This window comes from Lampetra planeri, chromosome 17 (assembly GCF_965212315.1).
Source record: "Lampetra planeri chromosome 17, kcLamPlan1.2.h2, whole genome shotgun sequence".
Classification (NCBI taxonomy): domain Eukaryota; kingdom Metazoa; phylum Chordata; class Hyperoartia; order Petromyzontiformes; family Petromyzontidae; genus Lampetra; species Lampetra planeri.
Window position 1 is genome coordinate 13,096,872 of NC_136123.1, and position 23,058 is coordinate 13,119,929.

A 23,058-nucleotide genomic window follows, 5' to 3' on the forward strand; every position below is an offset into this window, starting at 1 on the left:
CCACAACAAGGGAAGGGGAGGGGTGAGGGGGAGGGCCCACGGGAGGGGAGGGCCCATGGGAGGGAAGGCACTCGGCCCACCCCCACCCCTGACCCCGCACCACAATAAGGGGCCCACCCCACACTATCATGAGGGGCCCACCCCCCACCACAATTCTGGGCCCACCTCACACCACATGGGGGACCCACCTCACACCACATGGGGGGCCCACCCCACATCATACGGGGGGTCCACCCTGCACCACAATGGGGGGCCCACCCCCCACCACAATGGGGGCCGACTCCACACTACAATGGGGGGCCCACCCCACATTAGGAGCCCATCCCATATCACAGTGGGGGCCACCCTGCACTACATGGGGGGCCCAGCCCACACCATAGTTGGGAATCCACCACACGTAACAAGGGCCGATTCATCCCGCTGAGACACACCCCAAGGGAGGGAACCACATCTTCGGGCCGTTCACCTCCATCCCCCGTCGCCTTGCTATACACCACAGGATAGCGAGCCAGTGCCTGGTCAGTGGCCACGCAATGGAAGAAGCTGGTAAGGCGGGTGGTAGCAGCCACGTCAGGAACCTTGGTCCTGCGGTTCGGGAAAGCAAACTTGAAGCTCAAAGCCTTCGAAGTGCCACCTCATGCAGTCGTCGGTACCCTACTTGGGCCACGTCGTCAGTGAGACTGGAGTGGCTACGGACCTGGAGAAGACGGCCTGTATAAGGGCCTGGGCCGTTCCCATGACAGTTCCAGAGGTACACAGGTTTGTGGGCTCTATGTCCTTCTACCGCCGGTTTGTGCTCAATTTTGCAACCATCGCTAAACACGTTGATGGCTAGGAACCAGAGGTTCTACTGGAAACCCCCGGAGGATGCATTCCAGCAGCTGTGCTCGTGTCTGACGGACGCACCACCCTTGGCCTTTCCAGATTACGGCCTCCCCTTTATCCTGGACACGAACACCAGCGATGTAGGCATTGGCAGCGTTTTTTACAAATCCAGCACGGTCGGGAGGTGGTTATCGCCTATGGCAGTCGCGTGCTGTCACCCAGCAGTACTGCGTTACCCGTAGGACGCTCTTGGCGGTCGTCCACTTCATGCAGCAATTTCGACCCTACCTTTATGATCGCAAATTTACGTTCTGCATTGACCACCACGCGGCCTTGCAGTATTTGCTCCGCATTGACCAGCCTTTGGGCCAGCTGGCCAGGTGGATAGAGCGCCTGCAAGAGTACAGGTACCAGGTGGTACATCGCAAGGGGACAAGACACGCTAATGCAGACGCATAGTCCCAGCTGGCGCCCCAGGGTGCTTGTACATGCGCTACAGGCGTGGCACGCTGCAAGGAGGCGATGCCGGAGGGAATGGTTATCGCTCCCATATACACGGCAGATGGCACACAGGGTGAGGTCCAGCTGACCGACCACGACCTGGGGCTAACCTTGGACGACTGCAGATGTCTGCAGCAGGAGGAGGCCCCCCTACGGGCCCTACGCACCTCAGTGGAGAAAGGGGGGGAGGAGTATGTTGTATGGGAGGACCTCCCCATGTGGTTGAACCCGGCGGGACGCCAGAAATGCCTGGTGGTACCGGAGTCGCTGCGTCAACAATTGGCCATGGACGTGCACTGCCGCCAGCTGCTACACCTGGCCGAGCAGAAGACACTGTCCACATTACAGGGTCAGGACTTTTGGCCAGGTATGACTGCTGACGTGCACCGATGGGTTGCAACCTGCGTCGAATGCGCGTGGCGGATGTCACCACCCCGGGTAAGCCGAGCACCCTCCTGGACCAAATGCACAGACCATCGTTGGTGCCTTCGTTGGGGGCTATGTTCTTGATAAAGGGACGCCGGAGCGGTTGCTCAAAGATCAAGGGAGGAATTTCTCGTCACAGCTGCTAAAGGACGTCTGCTCTATCTGGGGCACTAAGAAGGTCCGAACATCTCCGTATCATCCCCAGACCAATTGCATGGTGGAATGACTTAACCGCACCATAGCGGCCATGCTGTCCCAAGTGGTGGACCAGAACGACTCCGATTAGGACCTCCACATCCCGTCGGTCTTAGCGGCGTACAGGGTGGCCCCACACACGGTGATGGGGTTCTTGCCGTTTTTCCTTATGTACACACAAGACCCCATCCAGCATATTGAGGTGCAGCTGACGGACATCCCCGCGAGGGTAAACGCATGGCCAAAGGCACTAAAGATCTCCCCAATTTATTTGAGGAAGGCACACCAAGTGGCCGAGGCTGCATCAGCCGATAGTCCAAAGAGCAGTGTACAGATACAGGAGAGGACGGTGATAGCCAAGCCCTTTAAAGTCGGGGACCGGGCATGGCTACACTGTCCTCACCGAAACTGCACCGACCCTGGAAAGGGCCGGTCGAGGTCGTCAAAGCACTCCTACTTCAGTGCGTCCAGGTCCAACTGGGTAAGCGCCGATGGTTTGTGCACCCCACCTGCCTTAAGCGATATATCTCTCTTCACCTCCATCACCTCCATCATCCTCTGCTGAGGCAACGCCATCGTCACCGCCATCATCATCACCGCCGCCCGAGCCAAGGTCGCCCGCCTCTACTCGCCGACCTGAGGGGGGTTCGGTGCCCTGTGTTCCCTTGTAGCCTACAGCACCCCATGTGAGGCTTGACAGAGAGGCAGCAAGACCGGTGGTCACAGGGGCTGGAGAGATGGCAGCACGCACAGGACGAGGCAACGCCGGCACCACCGAACCGAGGACCGCGACAAGAGGGGCTCCGACGGAGGGAGCCGCCGCGGTCATCTATAGCCTGTGAATGTCCGGACTGTTACAGGGCACTGGCTGGAGACCTGGGCAGACCATTCAATTGATGTTGTTGATGTTGTTATTGTAGGGGTACTGGGGGCTAGGCAGAACCGAGGACGTTTTTTGTATCCCCCGGTGGGGGGGAGGGGGGGGTTAATTTAAGGGATGTCAGGGGTAGGAATGGAGATGGACAGTGGGTTAAGCGGCATGGAGAGGATTCCCGCCAAAAGGAGGGTGGCAGTGGAGCAGGAACAGGGGAAGAGGGGAGGAGCAGGTGAGGAGATATAGGAGGAGGGGGGCATCAGGCGAGCTCGGGGAATTATGTCGGGGAACAGATTGTGAGAGGGCTGTGGGTAAGTGTGGACTGGGGGAAAATAAACGACAAACACCCCCCCCCCCAACCTCCAACCTCATGTCGGCTCTACTTTATAAGTACATAGCTCCAGTGGCTTCCTAATATCGGAAGGATGGCCTGAGAAGCGCATCTGAACACGTGCGATACAGTGACCATCTTTGTTCGATGGCTAGCCATTGAACAAAGACGACCGCAGTTCGCTCGACGGTTTATGCTCCTTGACAAAAGTGGCGCTCGCTTAAACACCCAAGCAACTCAGAGCTCCTTACATCTCCCCCTCCATCTCAGTCGCTCCAATGCCCTTCTGCAGTCTAGCCAAGGGAACCCCCCCCCATGGCAGCAGTCCCTGTGTGGCACAAGGTAAACGCAGCACTGACCTTGCAAGCGGGCGTTAATCCGCCACTCGTGGGAATTGCTGCGATGTGACTCTTTGCAATTCAGTAATTTACGCGTAGTTTGTAAAATTGAGAGAGTTGTACTGTTTTGTAGTGGGTACAAAAGTTGAGGAGACTTCTCTCTTCTGGAGGCACAACGTTTATGTAACATTTACATTTACACAAAGGGGCCCCTTCCACCCAATACACTAAGGAGGTATTTCATCCAGACTATTCTGCCCTCACACTGGTTACGCTCTAACCCTGCCCTGGTTAAGCTCTAACCCTGCCTGGTTAAGCTTTTGTCCCGACCCTAGCCAGGGGTTCGGGGACTGCCCTTTGGGCTCTTCACTTCGGGTCTCCCAGGTGGCAGCTCCAGGTCTCTGGGGTGGCTCTTCGGTCTTCAGGTAAACGACGACCGCCGGTCCCGTTCAGGGGACTGGCTTTTATACCATTTTCTAGCTCACTCCGCCCCTAGCCACTCCCCCCTTCTGGAACCGTCTGGAGGGGCCTGGAGCGTGACGTTATCCCCCAGCCCCCCTCTTGGGGGTCTGGGGTCTGTACCCCTGGTCCCGAGCTACACTGGGGTTTACCTTGGCCTAGCGGCCTCACTCATCTCCATCGGCTTCCTTTCTCCCCCCTGTTGGCTCAAGGCCGTAACTACAGGCCATAATTATTTAATTTATTATTTTATCTTTATACGTGACTTTACCGAAAGAACCAAAGAATAATTCCTGCAGTCACGAAAGCTCCGAAATTGAGATTACAGGCCATAAGTAGCGGCAGTTACACACAACCTTCAATGATGCCGCTACACCTCTATGCCAGCAAATGTGGCTTATCCATCAGAATAATGTCACAAGTGGTGAGTGTTTTTGGTAAACGGTTGTGCTAAACCGGATTTTTTAGCTCCCACGTATGCGAACGCGGTTACGGGGTCATGACAAAGTCACCAATTTTTGGGCAATGGCCTCAGGAACTCACAACCTTGCAGGAGAAGAACTGTGTGAGGGAGATGTAGAACGGCTATAAACTAAAAATTATTTTTTTTAACAGGTAAGGCTCACTGAGCTATATAGCTCTTTTTTAGAAAGCAAACTGGCCACAATTAATAGCCCAATGAAGAGGCTTATCATGCTTATATTTATAGCAGCCAAATCCTCTAAACCCATGATTCTAAACGTGGAGGGAAAAATCGGAGGATCCGAAGAAAAATCCACGCAACGACGGGGAAAGAGACACCGTAAACTCCGAAAATACAGGCGTCAGAGTCGGGATCTAACCCACGACCTCCTGTATACCACGCGAGGTAGTTAACATCTCCTAGCCACCGTGACACCCCCCCACCGTGTCTGCAAGGGGTCGACCGATTTCAGCGCCTCTCGCTGGAAAGAAAACTGAGTGCACACGGCGTTCAGCAAAACCACATGGCATCGAACGCTATGTGTAATATTCGTACCTCTCGAAATTATCGTGGAAACTTGCATTTTTATGTTCCTGTACATGTGCGATCCAGTAAGACAGCCACCAGTCTGTAACATGACGAGTTGCTGCAGAAACAGGAAAATAACCTCCATGAGGATACATTTTATCATCACCATATATCTCAACTACCGACACTTACAGAGCATTTATCATCCTATTCCAGAACAGCACATCCAACCAGGCCACCTTTATTTTGTTATGCCTTATCTCATCAGACCGATGCGCTACGTGGTCGATCGCTGCTCGTCAACACTGCTGAATGGCAGAAACTCTTGAGCTCACAGCCAGCACAGCTGCACGGCTAAAGACGCCAACTTATAATGGTGCTGCTATTCGAAAATTCAGTTGCACGTCTCTGCCACACGCCGTACGCAGGAATTTCCTGACTTGGACATAGACGTAGGAGTTGCTGTTCATTTCAGCCAAGCGCACAACTCAGGGGCCATCGCTTCATGAAACCCTGAAAGCGCGAAGAGCAGCCCTAAACCATGGGCTCTTAGTAGCACCGTAGGCCTTAAAGCAGAGGTGGACGTCCTGTTATATATTTAAAAAATTAAATGCTACACTGTTAAAAAATTTAATATCCATCTTCTAATGCCACTGCAATAAATGGTGGCTCACTGAGAAGTATGAGATTAATTACTTTTACAGACCTAGTACGTGGTGAGCATTAGGTTTTCGCAGTGTGCAAGGCGCCCTGGCGTGGTAACAACCTCACATATCAACATTGCACATCGTCATCAACACCCAGCAAGCACAAGACTCACCCTGCATGAGAAAGAGCGCAAGGATGACGGCAACGGAGAGGCAGGAGCCGACGGCGCGCCAGTACGCGAGCCACACGCCCAGAGCCACGGCACCCACCATCCTCTCCTCCTGCTGCACCAGCGGCTCACTCACTACTCCAGCCACACCGCCACCATCCGCTCCATCAGCCACACCACAAATACCACCACTAATCGCTTCTCCAGCAACATTTCCGCCACCACCACCCGCTCCTCCAGCCACACCACCACCACGCACCTCTGCAACCACACCGCAACCACCACTACCACCACCTGCTCCTTCAGCCACACCACCACCACACGCTCCTGCAGCCACAGCGCCAGCCACACAATCAGCATCACCCTCACACTCATCTCCTCCACCTCCTCCTTCTATCACACAGGGAAATCATCATTGCAGAATTGTTAGCTTGCATAGAAGAACAACGTATCATTGGTCAGCATCAACAACGTTCTAAACAAGATGTAATGCGGGGGTCACGATAACGCTAACGTTAGTAAAGAAGATCCAATATGAACAAAACTTCATTATAAAGTCGTGTTGCTATGAGGGACTTAGTCGATAGACGCCCGGGCACATTTACCAAAGGGTCGCCCCAAGACTCGGTGAAAACCCCCTTTGTAAATGACGCAGGCCTCCCAGCCCTTGCAATGACATCACATGCCACGCGTGCACAAGGAAACATCAACAAATAATGAGCCGGCGAGATGTTAACCACCTCGCCTGGTATACAGGAGGCCATAGGTTCGATCCTGACCCTGACATCTGTATATTTGGAGTTTGCGTGTCTCTGTACCAGTGGTCGTGTGGATTTTTCTCTGCGTCTACTCGAATATGTGGCTGTGATCAATTTACACCTGATAAGCTACATTGTTGAGCTATCACTAGTGGCCAGGCCGCTTCTGAAAGAGCGCTAGAGAGCTCAGTAGGCTTTACCTGGTAAAATAAAATAGTTTATAGTTTAGTTGAATAGAATGGCCTGTGTTCATGTTCTATTCATATGTTTATATTCATATAAGTCCATGATAAAAGTTTAGCGAAAGCAACAATGGCTGTAGAATACAACAGCAGTCTATGGTGTCACACTCCTGGTGGAAATTTGCTTCTCTTGGAGTGCGCTTACATATTCGTTGCGTAATAATAGATGATACCCAAGTTAGATTCAGGCCCTTTTTGAAACTTTTTCATGACGATGAAAGTCTGAACTCGGGCCACTGAGCATGCAAGCTTCAGCCGCGCAGCGGCGATTCAGCGTTTCCGTGTGCCACACTACGAACCTCTCTACCTGAGCTCCATTCCCAGTCAACTGATTACATCAGTGGCGAGTTACATGTGAACCGAGCCTGCCCACCACCCCTACCAACCTGCACTGACAAAGCGTGGCCAATTTTGATCCAAAGAAGCCTTCATGTCCACCATTTAATTGACAAATGACTGTGATTTATTACCTGCTATAATTGCGTAATATTCAACAACACGTTTATGAAAGCAGGCAAGACTCCAACAGCTCACATGAGCAAATGTGCACACATTGCAGGACTACAGTGAGGGAAAAAAGTATTTGATCCTCTGCTGATTTTGTACGTTTGTCCACTGACAAAGAAATGATCAGTCTATAATTTTAATGGTAGGTTTATTTGAACAGTGAGAGTCAGAATAACAACAACAAAATCCAGAAAAACGCATGTCAAAAATGTTATTAAATTGATTTGTATTTTAATGAGGGAAATAAGTATTTGACCCCCTCTCAATCATAAAGATTTCTGGCTCCCAGGTGTCTTTTATACAGGTAACGAGCTGAGATTAGGAGCACACTCTTAAAGGGAGTGCTCCTAATTTCAGCTTGTTACCTGTGTAACGGCGTAAGTTGCTACTATACAGCACGTAGCGCACCCTAACACTGGAAGGGGTGACGGCCCCTTCACCCGGTTCTATCTGAGGCAGTGTCCCTCAGCTAACGTTTCCCAGTTAGCTCCTACACTCCTCTAACCCAGACCATCATAGTGGAGGCTAACTGACCTGGCCCAGCTTCGGCTCAGGTCCGACCCTCAGCCACACGAACCTGGCCCTCACAAGGACACAGACCTCGCTGCTCTGAGGTCGCCCCTGGCTTGCCCTGCTCGGCTCTTATAAGAGCAGCGAGACAGGGTAGTCCCAGGGCTAGCTAGCTGGTCTTCAGTCTTCACTGGCTCTTCTGCTCCAACGACTGGCTCGAGCTCTCTCGCGCACCGCCTTATATACCCAACTGCCCCTCCGAGGGGCGGGGCTGTATGCGGATGTTGATGTAAACACCCCACGTACGGACGTTGATGTAGACACCCCAACGTAACGGCTTGCTACACCCCGGTACGTAATACCTCTCTCTACACCTGTATAAAAGACACCTGTTCACAGAAGCAATCAATCAGATTCCAAACTCTCCACCATGGCCAAGACCAAAGAGCTCTCCAAGGATGTCAGGGACAAGATTGTAGACCTACACAAGGCTGGAATGGGCTACAAGACCATCGCCAAGCAGCTTGGTGAGAAGGTGACAACAGTTGGTGCGATTATTCGCAAATGGAAGAAACACAAAAGAACTGTCAATCTCCCTCGGCCTGGGGCTCCATGCAAAATCTCACCTCGTGGAGTTGCAATGATCATGAGAACGGTGAGGAATCAGCCCAGAACTACACGGGAGGATCTTGTCAATGATCTCAAGGCAGCTGGGACCATAGTCACCAAGAAAACAGTTGGTAACACACTATGCCGTGAAGGACTGAAATCCTGCAGTGCCCGCAAGGTCCCCCTGCTTAAGAAAGCACATATACATGCCCGTCTGAAGTTTGCCAATGAACATCTGAATGATTCAGAGGACAACTGGGTGAAAGTGTTGTGGTTAGATGAGACCAAAATGGAACTTTTTGGCATCAACTCAACTCGCCGTGTTTGGAGGAGGAGGAATGCTGCCTATGACCCCAAGAACACCATCCCCACCGTCAAACATGAAGGTGGAAACATTATGCTTTGGGGGTGTTTTTCTGCTAAGGGGACAGGAAAACTTCACCGCATCAATGGGACGATGGACGGGGCCATGTACCGTCAAATATTGGGTGAGAACCTCCTTCCCTTAGCCAGGGCATTGAAAATGGGTCGTGGATGGGTATTCCAGCATGACAATGACCCAAAACACACGGCCAAGGCAACAAAGGAGTGGCACAAGAAGAAGCACATTAAGGTCCTGGAGTGGCCTAGCCAGTCTCCAGACCTTAATCCCATAGAAAATCTGTAGAGGGAGCTGAAGGTTCGAGTTGCCAAACGTCAGCCTCGAAACCTTAATGACTTGGAGAAGATCTGCAAAGAGAAGTGGGACAAAATCCCTCCTGAGATGTGTGCAAACCTCTGTGATTGCCAACAAGGGTTTTGCCACCAAGTACTAAGTCATGTTTTGCAGAGGGGTCAAATACTTATTTCCCTCATTAAAATGCAAATCAATCTAAAACATTTTTGTCATGCGTTTTTCTGGATTTTGTTGTTGTTATTCTGTCTCTCACTGTTCAAATAAACCTACCATGAAAAGTATAGACTGATCATTTCTTTGTCAGTGGGCAAACGTACAAAATCAGCAGGGGATCAAATACTTTTTTCCCTCACTGTATGTGGGGGAGGATAGGGAAGAGGATGAGGAGAGAGAAGAGGAGAGGGAAGAGGAGGAAAGGTGGGGGAGGGGAGGAGGAGGAGGAGGGGGGGAAATGGGAGGGGGGGGGAGACGCGGTTACCATCTGAGTGTGGCTCAGCCTCGACGGCCAAGGGCCAATCAGGAAGCGCGTTACCGGCCGGAAGCACCGCGTGGGGCGGTCCTGCAACACAGACACCTCCGATTCACATGGTTGGCTAAGTACGGCGCGAAAGAAGTTCAACATCCATACACACGTACATACACACGTACATACACACGTACATGCACACACACACGTCTACACACACGTCCACACACACGTCCATACACACGTACATACACACGTCCATACACACACGCACATACACACAGGCCGGCACAGCCTGGCGTTGTATAGCAACACCGATAAATTACACGCACAGCGGACGGCAAACGACATCGGTGGCCACGTACAGCAAGCCGGTTATACTCCGCCTCAATGTTGAGTGGTTAAGACTGTTTTAAACATATGCTTAACGAGTGCTGTTTGCTGAATTGTCACTCGAGCATGGCTCATAATGGATTCACCCCCGCTCAAGGACGCTCTACGAGTGGGGCCAAGGCAACGCAGGTAAACCGATCAAAGGAGGGCACGTGGCTGTTATTAGGGATGTCTGGCATAGACACACCTAAGACAATTAACACTTCACTTCATATCACTTAACTACGTATTTACAATGTGATGGGAAACACTAATAACCTTGATAAAACCACTGAATCTGAGTCATTCATCACATCACCATGAAGAAGTAGATGATGGTTGCGGTTCGTTGGAGGGCTTGAAGAATTAACTTTGGTTTTTTGTAAAATGAAAGTGAAATAAAAGTGATAAGCGCGAGAGCGAGCACTGGCAGAGAGCGTGGACCACTGAGGCATCCAAGCGAATGGGTTTTACCAAATTCCATACAACAGATAAGTATATCGCCTTACAGTTGATAGTTAACACTGTGAGCAGTTAGACCGCGGCACTACTTAATTGGCACGTGAACTGTGTTCACTTTTAAATGCACAATAATTGATACATTTCTGGTAACCTTCCAGCTGACTCGAGTCCAGCTTCTAGAGGTGTAAGAAACGTGTTTTAGATGACTCGGTGCAGGGTATGTGCCCACAGGGGGAGATAATTTCTGCTCAAATGGGCACTGAGGCTGCGCTCTACTTCAGTTCACAGCCCTGAGCCAGTGGTGAAAACTCCCCATTCCTATTATGGGGGCAAGTCACATCCATAGGACAACAATTATTGACTTCCTCACAGAGTGGAACTCGTTTTACTCCCCGCAGGGGGATGATGGGCCGAGTGAACTCCGCTATCAAGATCTGAAATCGCAAGCGCTGAGCCACACGACTGGCTCGCAGCATTTGTACAGTGTTAAAAATGCCACGAACTACGGATACTTCCCAACGCCAAAATCCGGTACCCGCTTTGATGACGATGCCATTGTCGAGCAGGATGACGAGGTCGGCTGCGGCCAAATACTGGGTGCGATGAGTGCACAGGATCCTGGTCCTCTTCTGCAGAAGCCCATTGATACATTTGCTGAACAGGTGAGCAGCAACATCACAATCCACGGCTGCTAAAGGATCGTCCAGCAAACAAACGGGTTTGTCCTGCAAGAGACCATGACGCAATATCACGATTATTAATATTGCGCTTGTTTACTCAGGAACGCTTCACCGAGTCTCAAGACTCCTCTTCAGGAGAGCCTTGCGAGGCTTTTGCAGTTGTGTGGGAGGAAGCCAGAGGACCTGGAGAAACCCCATGCAATGCAGGGGGAGAGAGAACAGAACAACTCCACACAGAAAGGTGCCCGAGTCGGGAATCAAACCCAGGTCCTTCTTGATACGAGACACGAGTGTTACCACTGCGCCACCCTGCCGTCCAAGCATCTTGCCTCCTGCATGCTCCGCCTTCTCCAGCTGTGAACTTAGTCTGGTCATTTCATTGAAGAGGCGAGAGGCTTTCGGGGCAACCAGACAAAGATCCCCCGTATAGCCTTAACAAACACGAGGGGGTGGGTGGCTGGCATCACGCCCACATTTGTCTCTCTCGTGGCAATGTTTACACACCACACCAGGTACTTGTTTGAGGCTGAGCCGACCTAGGAAAGGGACCCAGGACCGGGTTCAGATAATCGCACTGTTTGTTGGTGGTAGCGGGATTTGAACTCGGGTCAACGTGTTCGTAGCGCAGCGCGGCGCTAACCGTTGCACCAGAACTCTCTTGTCAAGCGCGTCGATCTACACAGTCTGAGAGCGCCACTAAGGCCGGGGGAGCTCACATGCTCAAAGGTGATTGGGCTACACAGGCACATGATACCCACATAAGATGACCGAGTCATACCCCCAACTGGCACACCAACTTGTTCAACCAGCAACTAGAGCTGACGTAACAGGAAACGATGCAGATATGTCCACATAAGTGGAAAAATTACACAATAAACATCGGATTTGAAAACTATACATAATTTTTTTATTGTACCAGATAAGGCCCACTGAGCTATACAGCTCTTTTTCAGAAGCAACCTGGCCACAAATTATCACCCAATTAAGTGGCTTATCACGTGGAAATGTAGAGCAGCCAAATACTCTTCAACGCATGTTTCTAAATGTAGAGGGAAAACCAGAGGACCTGGACAAACATCCACACGACCATGGGGAGAACATGCAAACTCCAAATATACAGGCGTCGGGGTCTAAATCGAACCCACGACCTCCTGTATACCAGGCAAAGTAGTTAACATATCTCCACCGCCGCTAAGAGGGCTGGCATACGACGAGTTATGTTTGGCCTTGAAACACCACGTGTAAATACACGTATTAACAATGATCCTGCTGATGAATGTGCCCATGGAATATGGCACCAAAGCTCAGGTCTGTAAACTTTCACGGATGTTCTGATAGTGCTACATGATTAAGATTGAGTGCTACATGACTTATAAACCGAACCATCTATTAAAGCGATTGATTGTACATCAATAAGGTCAATAAGGTGTGAATCAGAAACCCACGTATCAACATGCGATGGAGTGGTGAACCCGGCTCTTTGAGTTCAATTCCCGGACACGGCTAACAAAAGTGGCGAGTTGTTTCTTAATTGGTCCTACCAACCACCCTCACCAACCCATATCGTCCAGCATGATGACGTATGGTCAAACTACCCCCACCTCTGACGCTATGGGAAAAAGCCTTCATCCAGTACTGGATTATCAAAGGGCTGTATTTTTTTTTGGTCATACGTAAAGCCGAAAGACCTTTTATGTTGTAACAAAATACAGCATCCGATTAGTACGGTTGCCTACGTACAGTGCAAAAGAAGTTCAACATATACACTTACAATCTCTCCGAGAGGAAACGATGATTGTCAGTGGATGAGTGTGTGTTTGGTACATCGTGAACATGCGTGTACACATGTCATCACATGCTTGCTGTGTGCGTGTCATTTGACACCCCTGGACACCGTTGCAGACAAAAAAATTCCATTTCGAGGGACTTTCCAGGTGAAATGTTTTAATAAAAATCGATCGAGAGAATAAACTCACGCTGTAGGCCACCCGTGCAAGCGCAATCCTGGCTTTCTGGCCTCCACTGAGAGTCACCCCATTCTCCCCGACCTCTGTCCGGTCCCCGTTCACCAAGGTCTGCACACGCATCAATAACAACAGCAACAACAACACATCCACATCAGGGACGTGCGGTCAGGGGAGGCAGGGGAGGCAGAGCCTCACCTGTCATACTCCAATGAAAATAGCTGTTACGGAAAGTAATAAAAATAATAATAAAATAATAAATAAAATAAATATGCAGATTTTTCCACTGATCTGTGTTATAAATGTAATTTATGTACGATTCCAATCATTTTTATAGTCAAAATCGCCAAATTTGCAGAGCTCCGCTGAAAATACAGGAAGAGACAAGAGGTGAGGAAGCGACGAGCTCAGCCTCCCCTCTGATTGCAGAACCCCTCAGTAACTGGATGGAGCGCGGGCAATAAGCGTGTGCCAGTTACTATCTCAGTATGTCACCAATGTAATGTTTGTAGACCCCTTAATTTCATGTCCTCGCCTTCCATACTCCAGGTAACTTATTTCACGTATGTGTATAAAGATATTTAGGCTCGCTGGTCTCGTCATGAAACTGCAATGAAAAAGCACCAGGGGAGGCAGCTATCACATCTGCCTCACTGAGGGGGACGTGTCTAACACGCCCCCCTCAGTGAGAACACGCCCCCTCCGTGAGGCCACGCCCCCCTCCGTGAGGCCACGCCCTCCTCAGTGTGTGAATCTGGCTCTGACACAAGCCAGTGCCTCCCCAGCCATTGACCTCACGTCACTGATCCACATTGCAAGCAAACCACAAAGCGCCACTGTTTACATATCACCGGCCCAGTGCTGGCATTACAAATCACATTTTTAAATAAGGATCCATAATTTGGTTTTAATTACCTTATTTATATTTTATATCGTGTTTGCTTCTTAATTTGTCACTCTTGCTGCCATGTCTGTCTGCTGTTCGAGTCACCCTTACAAACTCGCCACATAGCTCAATGGGTAATTAAAATACAAAGGAGATATCAAGGCGATGATTAACGCCACTGCTCCTGACATGGATATCTGGGCTTCACCACCTGAATGTGGAATTGTAATTGTTTCTCTGCATCTACATCAGCAGCCATACGCAATAAGGAGGAAGAAGAGGAAGAAGGAGAGGACGAAGGAGAGGAAGAGGAAGAAGAGCAGTAATTTACTCGGATTAAAAACTTCTGTTTAACACGTCGGCTTTCACGAACAATATCATCCATATTTTTTCGGTTAAATTGCGTAAATATATAAATGTGTCGTTAAAACCCGCCACCACCCGACACAGCCAACTAGTAAGGGTTGTCACGTAAGCAGAACGTGGCCAAGTCGTCACTAGTACAGCACACTGGTGTGTTGGAGAGCCAAGCCACAACATTTACAATCCGAGTACGACGTTTCGCCAGTAATTACAACTAGCTTATCAGGCGACAGCCAGATTTGTGGAGAAGTCCACCTGTTTCGTTCCTTATATAGAGGCGTAGATGTGGTGACCACACTTCTGCGCTCTTGCGCAAAGTAGGGGGGAGGGGATTAATGTGTCAACGTACATTATTCATACGCATTATGCGAGCCCTTTGAACTTGTCCTTCCTGTCCATTGTGTGTATTAAAATAGCCGTACCAATGGAAATCCCTATTGAAGTATAGTGCCCTGTATAGGCATGCATTTAAACAATGTATTATTTGATTATTCGCTTCCACGCAGCACTAAGTCGGTTGCTATACGAACGGTTAAATTTATTTGTATTTCTTTCAATTTCGAAATATTATCTAATTAGTCTTGGCCAGTAGTAGCTAGTTTTGCACAGAACTTCAACATTATCTAAATCAATTGAGTGTCCTTGTTGGCACAGGTGTTCTGCTACTGCTGACAGTTGCATTTGGGAGTATTTAATATTTCTATGATGTTCTTTTAGTCTAATGCTGATCATTCGTCCTGTTTGCCCAACATAACATTTGCCACAAGGTGCAGTTAATCCTGTACATACCTTCTGTTGATAACTTGGGTGGTGGCGGGTTTTAGCGACACATATTTACACGATTTAACCCAAAAAAACCTCTAATACGAAAAACTTAACATTACCGTAGCCACCAAAACCACACAGAGGCTGCATGGCCATGATTGCCACTGGTCACCCATGCCCAGCATCTCAATGTGCCGACACCGCCACTGCGCCAGGTTTGGCTTTTCACAAACAAAAAAATAATCCATAGAATCTATAATCGCTCGGTAATAAAAAAAAAAATCATGAAGAAACTAAGCTTGATGTGTGTTGAAAATGAAAACACGTTACTTGTAAATACAGCATTGACAGCAGTGCACAAAAAACACTTAACATTCGTCAATAATAGTGTGGCCTTAAACGGAACAAAATATATAACAGGTGATGTGTCGGGCAATGACCCTTATTTAAGTACATAGATTTACAGCACACAGATAGGCCACAGAGAGCGAGGCCATACAGAGCCCATAAAGAAGAGAAGCCAAAGATAGTGAAGTTATAGATGAGATGCCATAGAGAGGCCACAGATAGAGAGGTCACACGTGCTTTGAAGACGGGCCACTGCCCAAGATGTCACCTATTATGGTTTTTTTTTATCCTCCATGTCAAATTGGTACCCGACTGGACGGCCCTGCCCAGGAGGTATAACAGGCAAGCTCCGCAGGTCTGCCAGACTGCAATATGTAGATTATTTAAACTCCATACAGGCAGCATGTGGCAAAGCAGTTCTCCTGGGATCGCCACCTTGTCCACAAACCAAACCCGGGCATTCTTCTCCATCAGCCTGGGTCTAGAATCAAAACTGTGCAGTAAACTGTAATAAAGTTCAACACAAGACTGGTACCAGATCTCGGTACAAGTCAAGTCCTGTCACCCAATTACCGGACTGACTGGTCAAGCCCAGACAAGTGCCCCCCCTGAATTATTCACATCGATCACTGCTGTATAAAATGCACAAAATGAGGTGTTGTCATAAAATATTTGCAAACCTTGAGGTCTTCCGACAGCGCGCAGGCGCAAATGATGGAGAGGTATTTGTCTTCATCGTAGCGACTGCCAAAGAGGATGTTGTCTCGCACAGTCCCATGCTGGATCCACGTCTCTTGGGTGAACAATCCGAAACCTTCCTCCAGTCGCTTCACAAGGACCCCTCCACGACACCTGCCGGGAAGCCGCACGTGAGGGAAGCAAGGGGGCCAGGAACACCGCTACCTATGCGAACATAGCCCCCGTGTCTCAACACCCACCACCAATCGGTCCCACTAACCCGCAGAACACCAGATGGACTCGTTGGTGCTTAAAAATTCATATTTTTATAAATGCACTAAAACCAAACTAAACTGTAAATTATCTTTACATTACCAGGTAAGGCCCACTGAGCTGTATAGCTCTTTTTCAGAAGCGACCTGGCTACAAATGATAGTTCCAATGAAATTTATAGCAGCCAAATACTCTGAAAGAATGTTTTCAAATGTGGAGGTAAAAACCGGGGAACCTGGAGAAAAATCCATGCGACCACGGGGAGAACATGCAAACTCCAAATATACAGGCGTGAGGGTCGGGATCGAACCCACGACCACCTACAATACCAGGTGAGGGAGTTAACATCTCGCCACCAAACTACACAGACCAAACCCGCACATATTTTCCCAGCCTAGGTGTATGATGACTGTGCAGTGCACTCGAATAATGTTCAACAGGAAATCACCAGATTTCAGTAAGAATCGATAACGGTCACCCAAACACAGATGGCAAATCCCGGACTGTTCAGGTCAAACAAAGAGGCGTTCCTGCAGGTGGAATATTTCTACGATGAAACATGCAACCGCAATCACAGTTTGCTAAAAAGGTGGTTGCACAACAGCCCTCCCTGCAGGCCTAAAAACAACCAAACCGAGTGGTTGGAGTAAGCGATCAATGCCTTCCCACCTGAAGCCTCAATTCACACCGACAGTCGCGTGCCAGCTTGTGCAGCTGGCAACGGTGACATGGCTCCTCGTTACATTAACCACGGTACGCTACGCCGTAATGTTCCAAGCATTTTAATTGAACTCCAGTATTGCGTCATCAAAACACAGAAAAAAGCCAGAGGAACAAACCAATCAAGTATGAGAACGCTCTTATTTCAGAGCATTTCAGGCGAGTTTGGACATGAATGTCAATGAATACCAACAAATGCATGGAATCTCACCTGAAGAGGTCACCGGTTATAGCCGCAAGTAGGGAGCTCTTCCCGCTTCCGACTTTTCCAACTACGCCGACCAGCTGACCCTGGTGAACAACACGGCGCCGGCATTACCAGCGGCAGCTGTGGGAGGTGCCTTTTAACCCTTTCCCGTTCCGATAGCATACATATGTAGGGGTGTTACGGGAGGGCAAACAAACACACAAGGGGTGTTTGCGCCCGCACGCGTAAGGGTGCCTACATCCACGTCCGCAACGGTTAGCCCTGGGGGGCTGTGGCGGTGCAGTGATCCCCCACAGCCCCTCCCCTCGGGGGGGAATTGCTATACAAGGCGGGGAGCCGGTGGGCTCGGGGTCGAGTATTACAGCTTAACCAGCGAAGAGCGAAGACCAGCAGGATAAGCCCTGGGACTCCCCTGGCTCGCTGTCCTTCTAAGGACCGACCAGGGAAAGCCAGCGGCGCGGCCCTGAGAGCCCAGAGCCGATGCTCTTGTAAGAGCCGGTCTGGTTGGCTAAGGGTGCCGAGATCCGAGCTTAGCCAGAGCCGGATCAGCTAGCCTCCCCTAGCTCTCTAGTGGAGGACCTGGGAGCAGACTAGCCGGGCTAGCACTAGGGGTGTCTCCCTGTTAGACGGGTGAAGGGGCCGTTACCCCTTCAAGTATTGTGTTCTGCCCTTTGGTTGAATAAATAAGTGAGCCTCTGACTACGTCGTCTACGTCTCCTTGAACTCACTACAACTGGAGTCAGAAGTGGTCTTCTAAAGTTACCAAATGGATACAAGACGGACGACTCGTACCGGGGGACCTGGAGAGGAAGACACCTCGGCCGACTCGGAGCCTGAACTCATCGAGGACGAGTCCGTGCAACCGCTGCCGAGTCCACCGCCACCACAGCAGCCGGACGGGTGGGGGCCGCCACGCTAGAAGAAATTACTCGCCTTGGGGTTGGAGGAGCAACACGGTGCGATGACGGGCGACACTCAACGGTCGTTCCCGCCATATCGACGGTGGTCACCAACCAGTGGCCGCCACGTCATCAACGAGAGCCGATCACTGCTGCCTCTGTTCAGCAGCCGCCGCGTCATCAAAAACGGCCGACTGTGGCGAGCGCCAATCAACGGCCAGCACGTCACCAGCAGTGCGACCGCCGATGGCGACCGCCATTCCCTCCAATACTGTAGAGAATGGCGGGAACGGCGGCTGGCGATCTTCGGCGGCGGAGTCCACGTTCCAGCAGTGTTTGCCGGTCTTGAAGGAGTTTGTGGCGGATGGGGGCGACTGGGGAGCGTTCGAAAGACGGTTCCTCGCCCACCAGGAAATGTCACGATGGACGGACGACGAGGCGCTACGTGCACTCCCGGCGACGCTGGACAGCAACGCTCTCGCCACCCTCACTACGGCGCCGAAATCGGCGCGCGCTACACTGCAGTCGGCGCTTCAACTCCTGTCTGCAGTCTACGGGCCACCTTCCGACTGCAGACAACTATTTTACGACCGACAACGGGGCGCAAAGGAATCGCCCCTGGCATACCGCACGGCTCCTGGCCCTGGCGAAGGCGGCCTTCCCGCGTATGGCTGAAGAGGGAGTGGACGCTATGGTGGCGGAGAAAATCTTGTTGCTGGCTGACGATTTGAACATCGTCGTCTTGGCGCAGGACAACAAGGACATGTGTTACCTGCGGGCCGCGCGGCACATCCACGCTAACCTGCTGTCCCAACGTCGTAAAGCTAGCAAGGCGGCGGCCGGGCACACCGTGGCTGCAACCACCCTCTCATCGCACACACCTGTTACTCACTCACGCGTTGCAACGAACGGGTTTCGAAAATCGGGTGTTGTTGTGTCGAACTGTGCCGCAATGGGGAGGGCGTTCCAACCGGGCCAGTGGTCTGAGTTGGCCCACCGTGTTGTTGCTGCGTCGGCGGGGTCGTCGGTCGTTGTGGGACATATCGATGGGGTGGAGGTACGGGTCTTGGTTGATACGGGAGCATCAGCAACAATTGTGTCCGATTTAATTTACAACATTCTTCCCGTTCAAAGTCGCCCTCTGCTCCCGGTCGATGTTCCGTGTTATGCAGCCAACGGGGTCTTGTTGGGCATTATTGGCCAGATCCGCGCAAACATTTGTATTGGGGACATCAAATTATCCGGCCCGGTGTTAGTCTCCTCCTCTCTGGCAGTCCCGTGCCTGTTGGGGACGGACTTTTGGCCAAAATGCCAATTAGAATACTGATCGACCAGGGATGCATTGAACTCCCTTCAGGCCGATGAATGATGTTTCTGTCCTCCCCCGCTACTGTGCGTACGGCCTTTGCGACGGTACAGGCGCTCGTTACGCGAACGGTACGCGTACCGCCGGGAACTCAAATGCTCGTGCCTCTTCGGCTGCGTCGACCCTTCGCTAAGGGGATTGTGGATCAGGGTGTTTTGTTGGGACCATCTAGGGCCGGGGTCAATGGACCCGATTTGATAGCGGCCCAGGCCATTGTTAAAGGGAACAAGGACCCCTTCATCGCAGTCCTCAATGTTGGGTTGCGAACGGCTGTGGTTCCTCAAGGGACCGTGCTTGTACACGCAACGCCAGTACCTTGTGAGGAACCAGTCATTGGGCAGGTGAGCACCACTCCTCCGTCGCAGCCGCATTTGAACCGTGATGAGGGGTGGCTGGATGTGCTTTGTGCGGGATCATCGGACCTGTCCGACTCACAGCGTGCCAAATTACGAACCCTTTTGCTCGATTTTTCCCATGTTTTTAGTCAACACAAATATGATATTGGCTGTACTAAACTGCTGCGACACCATATTCACACTGGTGACAGCGCACCAATCCGCCAAAATCATTTTCGGTTGAGTCCCGCCGAAAAGGATCATGTCAAATCGGCTGTAGATGACATGCTAGCTGCAGACATTATATCCCCTTCTACCAGCCCTTGGGGTGCACCCATCATGTTAGTTAAAAAACACGATGGCTCTTTGCGATTCTGTGTCGATTTTCGTCACCTAAACAAAATCTCGGTGGCCGATGCATACCCGCTCCCTCGAATGGATGAATCTCTTGACGCCCTGGCTGGGGCACGGTTCTTCTCCACGTGCGATTTGCTGTCAGGGTTCTGGCAGCTCCCTCTGGATGATGAATCTAAACCAAAAACGGCTTTCCGAACGCCGCACGGCCTACTCCAATTTAACCGCTTGCTGATGGGGCTCCACTCAGCTCCGGCAACTTTCCAGCGCTTAATGAAATTGGTTCTTGCTGGCTTGCAATGGGATACTTTTCTGATTTACCTAGACGATATTGTCTTTAGTAAAACATTCGAGGAACACCTGCAGAGGTTGCGGGCCGTTTTTCTCAAGATGCGTGCTGCTAATTTGAAATTCAAGCCACAAAAGTGTCACTTGCTCCGCGAATCTGTGCGGTATTTGGGTCACATTGTCGGACGGTCAGGTATTTCCACAGATCCAGCCAAAACACAATGTGTCAGCTCCTGACCGACTCCCAACTCGGTGGGGGAGGTCAAAAGTTTCATTGGATTCGCGTCGTATTACCGGCGGTTTGTCGCCGATTTCGCGATGATCGCTAAACCCTTACATGCCTTAACATCGATGGGGGTCAAGTTTCACTGGGGCCAGGAAGAGGAGGATGCTTTTCACTCCCTCCAGGACGCCCTAGTGGAGGCCCCGCCATTAAGTTATCCCGATTTTTCGAAACCCTTCTTGCTCGATACGGACGCAAGCAACACGGGCATTGGTGGTGTGCTTTCCCAGGTTGTTGGGGGCGTAGAGCATGTTGTGGCATATGGCAGTAGAGTTTTGTCTCCGGCGGAGCAAAGGTACTGTGTCACCCGTCGGGAACTATTGGCAATCGTTTTCTTTATTCAACAATATCGCCCATATCTGTACGGTCGCCACTTCACCGTCCGCACAGATCATGCGGCATTACAGTACGCCTAGCGGGTTCAACAGCCTTCGGGACAATTGTCTCGATGGTTGGAGATTCTTCAAGATTTCGATTTTGAGACTAAATATTGGAAGGGTGTTCGCCACACGAACGCAGATGCTCTGTCGCGATTGCCGCCCACTTCCGATTGCGCTTGCCTCCTGGGTTCGTGGCGTTGCAGACCTCCGAATGAGAACCCTAATTTGGTCCTTGCTGCCGCCGCTGATACACCTTCAATTGAGGGTCCTATTGAGCAAGAGGGGAGGATTCCTTGCTGGGGTTGTCCGTTGCGGAGTGGGGGCGCCTCCAAATGGAGGATACTTCCCTCCTCGCGTTGCGCCATCGCGTAGGGGGATCTGTTCTGGGTGCGATGAATATCGACTCATGGGGGTTGTACCAGGGTCTCCTGATGCATTGGGATGGGAGGTCCCGCCGCCACAGGCTGGTGGTGCCTTCCACACTGAGGGGTAGGGTGGTGTGGGCTGCTCACGAGCGGCTCCTGCACCTGGGGACTCACAAAACCCTTGCCATGCTCCAGCTGGATTTTTCTTGGCCGGGCATGGCAAGGGACGTGGATGATCTCCTAGGGTCCTGTACTCAGTGCGCGCAACGGAAGCCACCAGCAAAGGGGTCCGACCCACCGCTGCAGTCTATTAAGGTTACCCGGGTTAACGAACTCGTCACACTTGATATTTTGGGTCCATTCCCTACTACACCTAGGGGTAATAAGTACCTATTGGTTGGCGTTGAATATTTCACGCGATGGCCTATGGCCTGGCCCATCGTCAACCAGTCGGCAGCAGCCATCGCCGAGGCCTTTGTCCAGGGCTACGTCCTCGACAAGGGCACTCCGGAGCGGCTGCTGATCGACCAAAGGAAAAACTTCTCTGGTAAACTTCTCCACGAGGTGTACGAGCTCCTGGATACGAAAAAGATTCGTACCTCCCCATATCACGCGCAAATTGATGGGATGGTGAAGCGTCTACATCGTACTATCACGTCCATGCTGTCTCACCAGGTGTCCGAATCCCAGACCGATTGGGACCTTCATATCCCGGGGGTTTTGGCAGCCTACAGGATGGCTCCTCATGCGGCGACCGGATTTTCGCCCTTCTTTTTAATGTATGGTCGTGAGGCTGAACCGCCTGTCGCGACCCAGCTGCGGGTCTCCACGCTGCATGCTAAATCCAAATTGGCCGACCATGTCAAGTTCAACATCTCTAAATTGGCAGAGGTGCGGGAGGCAGCCATCCAAAATTCAGACCTCCGCCAAAAGGCGAATGAAAGGCTCAAGCTGGGCCGGGTACATGTGCACCGGTGGAAACCGGGCGACAAAGCATGGTTGCACTGTCCCCAAGTTCCGCTGGCAACCTCGTCGAAACTGTTGCGGCCGTGGAGGGGGCCCATGGAAGTGGTGCAGGTCTTGCGGCCAAAATGTGTCCGTATTCAGTGGGGGAAGCGTCGTTGGTTCGTGCACCCCTCGCGGTTGAAACCGTTCGTCGTGCCCCATGTTCCTACTCCACACACACATGGCCGAACATGTGAGGGGTCCACTGACTCCCGGAGTCCGACTTCGCTGCATGTGCCCGATTTACCACTGACTCTTCCACTTCCAGGTGCACCGGGACTGACGCGCTCGCAACCGCCAACCCCTCCCCGGGGGTTCAGAGGTCGCTTGTCCGCGAAGCCAGACGCTCTCGCACCTGAACTGTTGACACCCACCACCGGGCCGACCGGGGTTGCCCCTTGTGACGGTCCCGCTGCAAGAACGCGCGCCAAAACGCGCCGACTTTTGTGAGGCTGGCCTCTTGTGTGGCCCTTGCTGCGGTCACAGGAGAAATCCGTTCGGGGTGGGAAGACATGTATTGTATATATGTTGGTTTCTAT

The 23,058-nt window shown here is 51.3% G+C and overlaps 1 protein-coding gene across 7 annotated transcripts in view; it reads right to left on the bottom strand.

Moving 5' to 3' along the window:
- Positions 1–23,058, bottom strand: part of ABCC10 (ATP binding cassette subfamily C member 10) — a 69,435-nt gene that overhangs the window by 25,653 nt on the left and 20,724 nt on the right. For 5 of the 7 annotated variants that reach the window (XM_078602136.1, XM_078602139.1, XM_078602133.1 and 2 more), the window contains exons 7-13: positions 17,248–17,327; positions 16,046–16,217; positions 13,016–13,114; positions 10,895–11,084; positions 9,538–9,618; positions 5,761–6,150; positions 4,968–5,058 (exon numbers count right to left, since the gene is read on the bottom strand). In XM_078602136.1, the coding sequence (XP_078458262.1) occupies positions 4,968–5,058; positions 5,761–6,150; positions 9,538–9,618; positions 10,895–11,084; positions 13,016–13,114; positions 16,046–16,217; positions 17,248–17,327 (1,103 nt within the window). The remainder of the gene's footprint in view (positions 1–4,967; positions 5,059–5,760; positions 6,151–9,537; positions 9,619–10,894; positions 11,085–13,015; positions 13,115–16,045; positions 16,218–17,247; positions 17,328–23,058) is intronic. The other 2 variants (XM_078602137.1, XM_078602135.1) reach the window with 2 other exon arrangements.